Raw genomic sequence first — 14,646 nt, forward strand, 5'->3', positions numbered from 1 at the left:
GGAGGGGAGCAGAGAAATATGTAGAGCTCAATAAATATCAAAAATAAAATAAAATAAAGAGCTAATGCCAATAGCCAGGCAGGAAGAGGTCAGGTGGGACTTCCAGGCAAGGAAAAAGAGAGAGTGAGGATGAAGAAGTCAGCAGGAAGACGAGGAGAGAAACAAGATGAACACACCGTGATGAAGAAAGGTACTGCCATGTAGATAAGAAATATGGGTTAATTTAAGATGTAAGAGCTAGTTATTAACAAGTCTAAGCTGTAGGCTGAGCATCCATAATAATAAGTCTCTGTGTGGTTATTTGGGAGCTGGCTGGTGGGATAGAAAAGTCTACCTATATGCCACCACTGCCTGGCTTAGTCACAGACAGGGATTCTCTGTGTAACAGCCCTAGTTGTCCTGGAACTCGTTCTGTAGACCAGGCTGGCCTCGAACTCACAGAGATCCACCTGTCTCTGCCTTCTGAGTGCTAGGATTAAAGGTGAGAGCCACAACCGCCAGGCCTAATTTATATTATTAAAAAAGTTAAAAACTACTAAGATAGTAAGGAAGAAAACTGATCTTGAACTCGGGCTCCTGAAACATGAACACTTACATGATTGTATGCACACAGCTACACAAACATGTACATACAATACACATGCAAGAACATAAATACAAGTAACATGATACAGACTGAGTGAGTTGGTTTTGTGTATTTAGGGATATATATATAGATATACTGATTAAATAATTTTCATCTACTTAAATTATAAAGAAGATATGACCCAGAAAAGCATAGATATATTTTTATTATACATTCAATTGAAGTTTTTAAAATTACAGAGTTCAATGCCAAAACAAAGTAAAAAAAAAAAAGCATATTAAGTTGCTATTCACTTGCATTGTTCTGCCCTAAAATTCTGACAAGGAAACAGCTTCAAGACACATGAATAGATTCAGTGCACTTCTAGTGGCTTACCATGCGACGAAGACCATGGTTATCCATAGAAAATAAGAATCAACAGTAAAATGAAATTAAAATACTGCAGTTTCACACAATTGACCTGGAGGATTTTAGGAGAATTTTGCTAACACTCACCTGCAGAGCAAATGCAGCGCTTGGCAAGCTTGGCACATGAGCTCTCTAATGAGAGCCCTCTAATGCTCAGCTCCTTCTGGGTTTCTCTCACACCCACACAGCTTTTCTGCTGACTTCTGGGGATGATTCCTGGGGATCCTTTCAGCTGCTCTCAATGCTTTTCCTGTTTTCCTTTGTGTCCCCAGCCTCACACCTGCTGCCAATCCATCCTAGCACGAAGCATACAGCCCGTCTCCCAATATTACCTTTATTGGCTGAATTGTGATTATAAAGTAAAGAGACTAGATCTAAAATTCTCCCTACTTTATGATCATATCTCCCACAATGCAAAAAGGTTGATGATGACTGATTCAGAACATACTTCAATGAGTTTAGATAGAATATATACTGGCTCAAGGTTTTTAAATAGATACTCTTTTCTATTACTATCATTAGTTTTCAAATTCATAAACGTTGTAAACATCATTAAACATTTCAGTAAAACCCTGTTACCTTACATTTTATTTAGTGGGTCCAGAAAGAACAAAAGTGACACTATGTTCCCTTTGGCAGATCTAAAATTATCCCTGAACCCCAAACCTACCATTGCATATGCACTATTAAGCGGTTTCTTAGGTCAAGCATGTCTCATGACAATTACTGCTGCTCTCACGAGCATACCTTTTAATAAAGTAGCAGAAAACAAACAAAACTATGCTCTCTTGGGACTGCTCTCCCTGTGAGTTTAGATACTGTACCCCCTCCCCAACCGATCCAACCTCAGGTAGCACATAAATACCTGAAAGCACACACCAAGGAGAATCTCCTGTACCAAATGCTGCCCTGCTCTGTCACCGTGAGAGTGAGGCTAAGTAAGGAGCAGGGAGGGCTGCTGAAAGGCAACACGAAGCTGGCTGCTCTGGAATCCCTTTATCATGAAAGTGCTGAGGCTGATAATGTGTCTGGTTTTCTACTCAAAGGGAGAAACCTGGTACACAGGAAATTCTAGTCACCTATTTCTCTTTTAGCAAGGTTTAACTGCAGGTTTTTATTTACTTGTTTATTTATTTAATTTTTGTGAGTTTCTTGGGGGCGGGTTTGAGACAGGGTTTCTCTGTGTAGCTTTGGCTGTCCTGGAACTTGCTCTGTAGACCAGGCTGGTCTTGAACTCACAGAGCTCCTATTGCCTCTGCCTCTGGAGTGCTGGGATTAAAAGTATATGCCACCATCACACAGCTAAATATATGTTTTTTAAAAGAGAAATTAACAAAATGTTACATTTTAAAATGAATAACCTAAAAATTAATTTTAAAAATACTATATTTGTTTATATTTGTTTTGCTCTAACTACAGATGACTGAGATCTACTGGCTCATTAGCATCTTTATCAGCAAGTATTGAGATAACCTAAACCCAGAGTGCCTGACCTGGGTGACAGCCAGTCCTGCGAGCTAGAATAATTAATGTAACAACTTAAAGGTTGTATTACCTGAATAGTTTCAATGGTGAAGTACCAGAAAGGGTAAAATAAATATTTCCCACAGCACCATAAGTTTTTTATAAAATACTATTTCAGTTAATATACAATCTCAGGATTTTGGCCCATCATAATACGAGGCACAACATCTTCTTTTATTAACAGAGGCCTTATATGCACAAATATAACATGAAAACAATATATTTACATGGTCACTACTGCATCTACATCCACTGAATACTAGTAGTTTTAAGAGTCATAAAAAATTAATTGACCATTTGTAGTATGGTCACAGAATTTAATTGCTAAACAGATATAATAGCAAACAGATGTACTTTATGGCCAAATTACTTAAAATTAAGTATAACAAGTTAAAAAGTAAAAAAACTCAAAACCGCAGATTGGATCTGCCCAATACCCAGCATGCTCACGAATCTCCTATAACCGTTAGATGTGCTAGGCCATCTGAGTTTAACACGACCTAGAATAACAGAACTGAGAGCACACCTTTCCCACAACAAACCCCACATTCCAAAGCCAATCTCATGTGTCCCTGCATCAAAGAAGAGAACTGAGTCTCGGCTGTATTAGAAGTCAGTTAATGCTAGAATAAACCTGTTATAAAACACTTATAACAAAATAAATATTTTCAATTCCTTCACATTAAGTGATATATAAATCATTACATTTTATAACATTAGCTTAGGTCATTTGGGGAGACCCAAACACACTGTACAATCCTGAGTAAAAAAATTAGTGACACGGTTTCTTGGGGATCATCCTTATTAGAAATCAAGAAGAAAATACATAAACTGAACCTTACAATAATCCCCATTTCCATCAGAAGTACCATGAGTTCTTTGTACTTTGGTAAGTTTATAAATGTAAACCATTTATGTGAGAAAGTAAACTGAAGAGAGCAGGGCTAGGATGTCTCCATCGCCTTCTGACAGTGGCACGATAAACAGTCTGGGAGAGCAGAGCAGGAGGACCGGAACCACAGCGCCACCGCACCAGTGTGCACTCGGCAGTGCAGAACACAGGGGGTGGATGGGAGCAGTTTACATGCCAGCAGCCCTTCATTGCCTGCGACAGAACAAGAAGGGAAAACTATTTAATAAAATAGACTTCAATAGACATTCCTCTAAGAATATCTACAAATGGGCCATAAGCACATGAATAGATGTTTGTCATTAATCACCAGAGAAATACCAATCAAAATTATGAGATAGCACTTGTTTGGAAGAACATCCATCTATCCATCCATCCATCCATCCATCTATCTATCTATCTATCTATCTATCTATCTATCTATCTATCTATCTATGCAGAAGTATTCTGAAGATGTGGACAGATATGAACTCTTGCTTACTAAAAAAGATATATGTTTGCTATATAAATGATCTAGTGATTTATCAAAAAAAAAACCCCAAAAATATATGATTCAACAATTCCACTTTACGTATATGATCAGAAGAACTGAGGGAAATAATATCCACAGGTATTTCAACATTTATATCCACAGCAGCATTGTTCATATCTGACAAAAGATGGAAGTGCCCCAAGTGCTTGGTAACAGGCTAATAGTATATAATAATATATAAAATGCCAAATAGTAGTATACCATAATTTATACAGAGTAACATATTCTAATAGCATAATAACTAGTCAGAAATGATATGGTCACTTTATACCCATTAAAGGAACAACCCATCAAATGGACATCACAAGTCTAAACATAAATTTACCCAACGCTGGTGCAACCCATTTGATAAAAGAAATACTACTAAATCTATAACCCCAGATTAAACCCAACACAGCGACTTCAATACTCTACTCTCACCAACGGCACAGTACTGCCATAAAACTGACATGCACGATACAATGAGGTTGGGGCCCCAGAAATAAGCCATGCTCCTACAGTCCCCCAATTTTTGACACAGAAGCCAAAAATACACATTGGAGAATATACAGTATGTCTAACAGGTGGTGCTGGTCTCAATGGCAGCTACAAGTAAAAGAATGAAATCAGATCCTTACTACAAACTTGAATAAAACTCAATTCTAACTGCATCGAGGATTTCAACTTAAGCTCTGATACCCTTAATGTGACAAGGAAAGCAGGAAATACACTTGAACACATAAGAACAGAAAAGGATTTTCTGAACAGGACCTCGGTAGCACAGGCATTAAGAACAGAAACTGACCAAAAGGACCACATAAAAGTTAAAAGCTTCTTTATAGCAAAGAACACCATCAATCGAGTTAAGAGGTAGTCTATAGAATAGGTAAAAAAAAAATCCTATCTGGAAATTGCTGCTTTCTAGAATACACAAAAAAACAAAACAAAAAAGATCAAAACAAACCAATTAAAAATTGGAACACAGAACTAAATGGAGTCCTCATAAAAAGAAATACATATGGCTGAGAAATATATATGTATATATAAAAGTTCAGTATCTTTAGTTGTCAATTAAAACTACTTTCAGATTTTATCTTACCCCAGTCAGAATGACCAAGGTTAATCAAAATTAATGTTACAAGAAGAAAAACCCACATTGAAGCCTACTGCTTTATAAGCAAACTAAAAGATACAATTTCCCTTTTCTTTCTCTTTCTCTTCTTTCCTTCTTTCCTTCCTTTCCTTCCCTTCTTCTTCTTCTTCTTTTTTTTTTTTTTAAAGATAGGGTTTCTCTGTGTGAGCATGCTGGCTGTTCTGAAACTAGCTCTGTAGACCAGGCTGGACTAGAACCCTTCCCCACACTGGAATTAAAGGAGTGCACCACCATGCCTGACACGATAATTTTCTTAAAACCTGGAGCAGAAGTATCCTGCCAAGATAGAGAATTCTATTACTAGACACCGCACGGTTCTAAACCCAGCTTCCAGAAGCAGAATATTATTAGCACAGCAGCTGCAGACCAGGAGGCTCCAGAGGCTTCCAAAGCAATGGAGGTTGGTAACATTGCTTCTTATGACTCACTGTAACTAGGCAGCAAGACTATTACTGAAGACACGACACCCTTTAGATGTCACACACTGATAAGGCTGAAGTGATCTGGAAGCTTCCTCCCTGGTGGTTAGCAACCAATGTGCTAGAAGAGGCCCAGCAGGATGCTGGGGAGAAAAGGTGTCCACGGTCTCACGTAGTGTGGACACTGCTTATGACAATATTGATCTGCCAGGATAAAGGTGCTGTCTCATCCAATAGAGACATCACTATTTTGACTCATCAACCACTTTCTGCTTGGATTTGAGGCCTACTCCACACAAATGGAGAAATGTTTAAAGTGTTAAAAAGAAAAACAAAAGCTAAATGATAGTTAATTATACACTGTAATTTTTTAAATCAAATATTTTTTTAATACAGCCTGGAAAACACACTTATCTTAAAGATATATGTTAAAAAAAGCATAGTTCTAAGAAGCATGACACCTGAAAGAAAATCCATATTCACATAGGGCTGCCTTTTCATAATTCTACACACCTACGACGTCAATGACATGAAGTCCCAGCTTCTGCTGCAGCTCTGTTAGGACAGAAGCCAAGGCAACTTGAGACTCTGATATTTTTATAGTTTGCTTCACATCATTTGCTAAGGCCAACCAGAGTTTGCCAAAGTCTTCAGTTGAGATCTTTAATGGCCTGAAAATAATTTTAAAAATTAGTTTATGTTGTTAAGAACATAATGATGCTGAACATACACATTCTATATGACTCATGGAAATTAAATATAGTCACGATAAATTTGAGTTCCAAGAGCTTTATGCTTTTAAACCAGGTATGATTAGAATACTGAGCATTATCTTCCAACCTGATGAAGTTACTAGAGCAGAAGATATTACATTGAACTTTTCCTTTCAAGAATTCATTCAATTTTGTCTCTTTTTAGATATTAATCCCTCCAACATGATTTTACCAAATAACTTCACAAATTCTCAGATAGAAACCATTCTATCTCACACACACACACACACACACACACACACACACACACACACTTTCACACTTTGGATTTGGGGAATAACGAAATTTCTGACAAAGTGGTATACGAGATAATTAATATAAAGAACTTTAAATAAATTAGCCAAAGAACTTAAGACTCTGTCAACACACACACACACACACACACACACACACACACACACACACACAGAGAGAGAGAGACGTTGAAATAATTATATGAAGGCAAAGAACATTTAGGGGATGAATTATAGACAACTTTTATATTCTCTATTTTATTTATGTATTTATTTTTGTTTTTTGGAGCCTATTCTAGAACTAGTTCTTGTTGACCAGGCTGGTCTCGAACTCAGGGAGATCTGCTTGCCTCTGCCTCTGGAGTGCTGGAATTACAGGTGTGTGCCATCACCACCCAGCTAACTTTTATATTCTATTTATATTCTTATAACATTTGAATTTCTGTGATAAGTACATATTGATTGTACAGTTAAAAACCCTACATTTAAAGATACAGAATTTATTATGTACAAACTGTGTTTATATATATATGTATATGTGTATATATATATATATATAAATATATATAATGCTTCTTCAAATTATGAAATAAGGGTGGAAAGGGGCTGAGACTTAAATTGTAGCCCAGGCTGGCCTAGAACTCACTATGCTTAAGCAGGTGGCAATCCTCCTGCCTCAGCTTCCTGACTGCTGGGATTATAAGCATGAGCCACCATGCCTGATTTATAAGAATACAAAGTTTTCAAACTAGACAGTGGTGGTACATGCCTTTAATCCCAACACTAGGGAGACAGAGGCAGTAGGATCTCTGTGAGTTCAAAGCCAGCTTGCTCTACAAAGTGAGTTCCAGGACTACCAGAGCTACACAAAGAAACCCTGTCTCCAAAAACCAAACCAAACAAACAACCTCCCTAGGTTTTAAAATATTATTTATGTGTATGTAGTACATATTTGTGTATGAGCATGTGTATGCAAGAACTCCACAGATGCCGAAGTGGTGTGGTAGTGGATTCTCTGAAGCTGGAGTTACAAGCAGTTGTAAGCCACTGGTGCAGGTGCTAGGATCCCAACTCTAGTCCTCTGGAAGCCTTGGAAGTCAATGAGTCAACTCTCTAACCCAAGACTGTATAATACTTAATTCTTTATTTTAAAGAGTTATTATGCATTCAGTATTCTGCCTGCATGTATCCCTGCAGGCCAGAAGAGGGCACCAGATCTCATTACGGATGGTTGTGAGACACCATGTGGGTGCTAGAAATTGAACTCAGGACCTCTGGAAGAGCCCCCAGTGCTCTTAGACGATGAGTCATCTCTCCAGCCCCCAATATTTAATTCTTATCTTCCCTAATAGCTATCATAGTGTCTCTAGTTAGAAAGAAAAAAGAGGAATAGGGCATAATGGGTGAATAACTTAAACATGCCAGAAGATATTTACCTAATAAAATCTAACAATGATAAGTTCATGGAAAATTCCAACTGAAGAGAATGTGCATCCATCATCTGGTAATTTATAACACCACAGAGAGTCCCCTCTACAGAAGGGTTTTCCATCTGCACACCATATTGAAAGGATGTGGTGCTTTCTATCCCAGGCAAACAGCATCCAGGTTGCTCAATGATCTGTAAATTAAAGTAATAAAAATACTGAGGAAAGCATCATTACACTGTTATACGGATAGCAAAATACTATTTAAGTAATAAAGTACTAAAGTACACGAATGTGGGAAACTGACAAATGACATTATGGAAACAACATACAAAAATTCATTAAACAGCCAGGCTGTGGTGGTGCATGCCTTTAATCCCAGCACTCGGGAAGCAGTGTCTGCGTGCTAAGTAAGGATTCTTCCATAGCTCCTACCTCTTTTTTTTTTTTTTTTTTGAGACAGGGTTTCTCAGTGTAGCACCCGTCCCCCTTCCACTGCCATGGAACTTGACCAGACTATCAGCAAACTCACAGAGATCCGCCTGCCTCTGCCTCCTGAGTGCTGGGATTAAAGGTGTGTATCATCACTGCTTGGCTACCACCAGATTCTTAAGCTAGAAGATTTATAACAATCATACAGCTGCCTTCCTTTCTTTCTCTCCATCCCTACTCAAACTGTACTGGTAGAATTCAGACACATTTCTTTGTTTTTTAATATGTACTCAAGAATTCTTGCCCTGGGCAATAGACCATACAATAACTCATTCAACAAACTGTATGTAGCTCACAGAAAGAAATGGTTAGCCTTCTGACACATGCCTATCAAATGTCACAGCTGTGCCAAGAACACTTACAACAATGCAGACAATGAACTTTGAGAAGCTGCCATAGCACCCTTTCGGAGCTGTGGAAGAAAATGATGCCCAAGTACTGAGCATAGAATAAAAAATACACGGAGAAAGAAGGAAACTGTATATGTTTACCCCTTAATATTTTTTTAATGCTCTATTTGGTTCTGTTAAATAACCTGAAAAGTTAATTTCAATGAATATGACAAGATCAAATGTAGCCCTTAGAGAACACATGAATAGAGATCATAGAATAAAATCAGGAAACACCAAGAACACAGGATATGCATTTAATGTTATAAGCATTCTACAGATATCAACTAGTCAATTCTAGCTTTTTGCTGTTGTTGTTTGTTTTTGTTTTTCAAGACAGGATTTCTCTTTGTGGCTCTGGAGCCTGTCCTAGAACTAGCTCTGTAACCAGGCTGGCCTTGAATTCACAGAGATCCACCTGTCTCTGCCTCCCAAGTGTTGGGATTAAAGATGTGTGCCACCACTGCTCAGGAAACTAGTCAATTCTTTACAGGAACATAACGTTAATATCCTTGCTTTCAACAGGAAGAAACAAGTAAAAGCATTTAAGAAACCTGACCGTGTAACATGGCAAGTAAGGCACAGTAGCAAGATTCAAAAACAAAGCAGTATAAGAAGCTTGTATTCGCCGGGCGGTGGACGTGCACGCCTGTAAGCCCAGCAGAGGCAGGAGGATCTCTGTGAGTTCCAGGCTAGCCTGGTCTACAAGAGCTAGTTCCAGGACAGGCTCCAAAGCTACAGAGAAACCTTGTCTCAAAAAACCAAAAAGAAGCCTATATTCTTTGTTTGATTTTGGGGTTTTGAGACAAGGTCTCACTTGTAGCTCTGGCTGTCCGGGAACTCACAGGACTCCTTCCTCTGTTCCTGAGTGCTGGATTTAAAGGTGTGCACCATCTACATTCCTCATTATGCTCTACAGAAACTCACTTTATATATCTATGGCCCTCTCAAATACAGTACTATTGGGCTTCCTTTGTTTCTTTAGAGTAGTGTATCCTAAGCCCTGATTTAAGGAAGAAAAAAGGATATGGAATAAATTCATAAGGTGCCGGAGGCAAAGGCAGAAGTACTAAGTAAGTGTCACTTTTTTAAGGTAGAAAAGAAAAATTACCCATTGTCTTACCTTGAAGTTTTCCACAGGAAAAATTTCTAACTTAGCATTTGTCACCTCTGAGTCAGTCTTACTAGTGACTGCCCAGACCACCAATAAACAATCATCCTTCCAAATTTTGTAAGAAGACACTGACACCGTGTCATTACTACAGACTTCCATGAGACTTGAATGCCCACGCTCCGGAGTTTCTTCCAACAAAGAGGCTGCAGCTGAAGTTGCGGAGGATGAAGAGGGGTGGAAAACTTCCATGTTGTTATCAGCAAACAAAGAAGGCGCAGGCGAGCTGACACTTGAGAGTTTTTCAACCGAGGGCAGCTCTGACAGAGATCCAGAACCCAAGAGCCCTGCACTGAGCTCGGTGTCCCCTCTAGTCAAAGCACTCAGATGGTCGTCATCCCCACAGGCCACAGCTGATACAGAGCTGAGGGCGGAGGAGGCAGGGTTATGAGCACTGGGTGTCTTGTCACTTTGGGCTACCTTGAATTTTGATTTCCTCCTGAACTTGTGAGACACGAGGTCTGCTTTTCCCAACTGCAAGAATAAAATATAGTAATATAACAAAAAACTATTTTACTAGTCATGAGCTTTAAATATCTTCTATAATCTCAAATGAACAATATATTAACACTAAGAATCTATAAAACAAAGATTGGCAAAACTCAGATAAATAAAATGTAAAACCCTAAAATTCTTAAAGTTATCAGCTAAATTTTACTTCTGACTTAAAAAACATAAACTGCCAGGCACGATGGTGCTTGCCTTTAATCCCAGTTATTTGGGAGGCAAAGGTAGGCAGACCTCTGTGTTCGAGACTAGCCTGGTCTACAGAGACAGCCAGGGTGGTCACACAGAGAAACCCTGTCTTGAAAAAACAACAACAACAACAAAAACAAAAACATTTTTAAAAACTATAAACTTAGAAAAGGAAATAAAATAAGGTCACACCTATAAACTTAGAAAAGGAAATAAAATAAGGTCAGAACTCAGTTGTAGTAGTTTTAAATAATGTTGTTTGGTATCCTTTACTACATTATAAAATTGGACAACCTAGCTTTGTTTTTGTTTCCAGAGCTGTATTATAGACTCCTAAGTTACCCTGACTACAAAGGGGACCTAAACTGTATTTTAATATTCTATAATAATTTGATTTCATGATCTATGTTAGTAAGCAGAGAAGAAAAATTGGTTTGACTTCAATAACAAAAATCAGAGGCTGACCAGAAAATACAGAAGAAAAACATTCCATAAAATTTGCCACCACTAACCTAAGTGAAGAACAGTCTGATCAGGTCTATGCAAGCAGAGCCCACACACAGACCACTATTACTGACGATCTCCAATCATTCCCCTTGCCCTCAGAGAATTCTCTCATTCACCCTGGTCATTCCTGTTAATTTATGTGGACCCTGGACCTGTGTTAGCAGACTAGACTTCAGAAAATAACTTACTCAAGGGGACCGGATGCTGTCACCTCAGTGGTATAAAAACTATGTCACTGGGACTGGAGGGATGGCTCAGAGGTTAGGCACACTGGCTGCTCTTCCAGAGGTCCTGAGTTCAATTCCCAACAACCACGTGGTGGCTCACAACCATCTATAATGAGATCTGGTGCCCTCTACTGACCTGCAAGCATACCTGCAGAATACTGTATACATAATAAATAAATAAAATTAAAAAACAAAACTATGTCACTGGTAGCTCTAGAACTGAAAGATGACAGCTGTAAGAGCTATGGGAGGCATTTCCCTCACACCATGTATAGATGAAATCCAGTTCTTGCTACCAGCAGAGAGCAGAGATACTTACAGGAATGTAACAGACAACTTACCAAATTGATTGTATTTTCTGGTTCAAGCCCAACAAACAGCGAGGATGCCAACAGCTGCTTTTCTTTCTCCTCTGTAGATTGGGTGAGGCCTTGAGCTTGGTCCTTTCTGGCTGTGGCCTGGCTGACATTCTCCACTGTTGCACCCTCCCCAGGAACATGCGGCACTTCCATTTTATCACCAGTTCCGCTCTCCTTTTTGGGGAGATAGCCCTCTTTGCCCCATAATTTCTTTATACCTTCCAGCTTCAAGCTACTTGTCCTAAAGAGATTAAAAAGTCAATTTAAATAATTGCTGACCAGGTAGATCCTTGATACATTTTTCCCCTCAAAACACATAAGCTCTGATCTTTTAAAAAACAGCTTTTATGCTAATTTTATAGGTAAGAAAAACCTAGATTTTTTTTTTTTTTGAGTTTTCAAGACAGGAATTCTTGCAGAGGCAAGGATCTTTGTGAGTTTGAGGCCAACATGGTCTACAAGAACTAGTTCCAGGACAAGTTCCAAAGCTACAGAGAAACCCCATCTCGAAAAACAAAAACAAAACAAAACAAAACAAAACAAAAAGGCAGGGATTCTCTGAGGCTTTGAAGCCTGTCCTGGAACTCACTCTGTAGACCAGGCTGGCCTCGAACTCACAGAGATCTGTCTCTGCCTCTCGAGTGCTCAGATTAAAGGCATGAGCTACCACCGCCTGGAATCCTAGATTTTTAAAATTTATTTTCATTAGACTAACTTCCCCCTTCCCTCTAGCAAAATAATTTAAAGCACCAGAACTCTAGATCTGGTTAAAAATCTCATAACATTTAATTTTAATTTACTTGAGTAAGTTAGAAGAGAAGGACTGTGGACTCGCTCCTCGCTCCTCACTACTTACTGTTCAAAGACATCTTGACCTTGGACTTTGATGGTCCAAGATAAAAGATCTTAGCCACATAGGGAGATCCAACCTCAATCATAAAACAGTAATTCATAAGCAAATTCCATCTTATAATCCACTGAAAGCAAAACATCAAATATGCACCAATATATAAATTTGTTTTTAACCCAAAATGTTTTATTAATGTGATTATATATTTGATTTTTATGAAAATGATATTAAGATTAGCCTGGAAAAGAGGATAAACTCTTCTCTGTATTTTTCATCAGACTTATTTATTTATTTCCATGCCATATGTTTTATTTAGGTGCCGCAGCCCATGTGTGGAGGCCGAGGACAATCTGCAGGAGTTGTTCTCTCCTACCATGTGGGGCCTGAAGACTGAACTCAGGCTGTTAGGTCTGAACATAGGGGCCTTTACTGCTGAGACACCTGAAAGGCCCAGAAATTTTCTTTAACTACATTTCCTATCTATTTTGTGTATGTGGGCACATATCTGCCATGTGGGTCAAGGGGGTGGAACTCAGGTCACCAGGCACGATAACAAGTGCCTTCACCTACTGAGCTACCTCACCTGCCCCCAGAAACTTTTTAGTACCTGAGTTTTTTAAAGCATTGGTTTGAAGGCAGAAACTCAGCCCAAAAATCCCAAGGTAAGATATATAGGCAAAATAAATTAAAAAAACAAAAAAGATATCTAGGATCAAACTAAGAATGTGAACTCAGTGGCTAGAGAGGTACCTAGCTTAGTGATTAAGAGGGTGATTTACTGGCTGCTCTTTCTTACAGAGGACCCACATTTGATTCCCAGCACCCACAAAGTGGCTTATAATCAACCACCTGTAACTCCAGTTCCAGAGGATCCGATACCTCTTCTGGCATCGGGAGGCACCAGGCATACACACAGTACACAGACATACACTCAGAAAAATCATCCACACATAAACATTCTTTAAAATTTAAAAAGAGTATGGATTTACATGTCAAAGTTACAGCTATGAGTCCACGAGTTACCAGTGACTGATACAGCCATCAGCACTGACTGAACAGCCACAGAACGCTGCTATTGCTCTTATGTTAATTAACTCAAAAGTACCCATTTCACAATGCAAATATATTCATCATATTGAACACCTTACACATACACTGCTTCCATTGCCAGGCACGCCTACCAAAGCTAGGGTGGGAGAAGAACTCCTACCCAACACTTTTAAAGCTACACGGACTTCACCATTTTCAGCATCTTAGCTCATTTAGTCATCACTGTCATGGCTCAAAGTAGCACTTGAAATTTATACTACAAAATAGGAAAATTAATCTTAAAAATTCAAAAATATTTATACTGACTTTTAGAAGTTTTTTTAAAAAATATATGTATTTACTTATTGTGTGTATATAGTACATGTTTGGAGGTCAGTACTCTGTTTCTACCACGTGGATTCTGGGGATTGACCTCAGAACATCACTCTTGACAACAAGCACCTTTACCTGCTGATCCACCCTGCCAGTTGTAGACTGGTTATCATTCCCCGTGATCTGTTAGAACCATGACCATTTGGTTTATAGGTGATTATATTTTATATTTTGTAAAGAGGTAATACTGTTAAGCAGTACATGGCCAAAATGAAAAAAAAAAAAGAGTCTAATAAAGAATACAAGGAGTGGATTGTTTCTCTTCACTTTTTTTTTTTTTTTTTTTTGAGACAGGGTTTTTCTGTGTAGTCCTGGTTGTCCTGGAATTCACTCTGTAGACCAAGCTGGTCTCCAACTCATAGAGATCTGCCTGTCTCTGCCTCCCAAGTGCTGGAATTGAAGGCGTGCACCACCACTGCCCAGCTTCTCCTCACAGATTTTAGGGAAAAGTAAGAAATATCTTTATACTTTTCACATACTGTTTGCCTTTCTGTTGTCGAGAGAAAATATTCTGACCAAAAGCAGCCTATAGGAGGCAGGACTTTATCTGGCATACAATTCCTAGTTACAGCTCATAATTGCAGCAACA

At 38.6% G+C, this 14,646-nt stretch overlaps 1 protein-coding gene across 1 annotated transcript in view; it reads right to left on the reverse strand.

Annotated features, from left to right (window-relative positions):
* Nucleotides 1-763: 763 nt before the first annotated feature.
* Ap4e1 (adaptor related protein complex 4 subunit epsilon 1) overlaps nucleotides 764-14,646 on the reverse strand; it is a 64,803-nt gene continuing 50,920 nt past the window's right edge. The window contains exons 17-21 of the mRNA XM_087911236.1: nucleotides 11,768-12,026; nucleotides 9,949-10,470; nucleotides 7,954-8,138; nucleotides 6,025-6,182; nucleotides 764-3,623 (exon numbers count right to left, since the gene is read on the reverse strand). Of these exons, the coding sequence (XP_087767362.1) occupies nucleotides 3,463-3,623; nucleotides 6,025-6,182; nucleotides 7,954-8,138; nucleotides 9,949-10,470; nucleotides 11,768-12,026 (1,285 nt within the window). The 3' untranslated portion in view covers nucleotides 764-3,462. The remainder of the gene's footprint in view (nucleotides 3,624-6,024; nucleotides 6,183-7,953; nucleotides 8,139-9,948; nucleotides 10,471-11,767; nucleotides 12,027-14,646) is intronic.

Source organism: Myodes glareolus, chromosome 10, assembly GCF_982192425.1.
Source record: "Myodes glareolus chromosome 10, mMyoGla1.1, whole genome shotgun sequence".
Lineage (NCBI taxonomy): Eukaryota > Metazoa > Chordata > Mammalia > Rodentia > Cricetidae > Myodes > Myodes glareolus.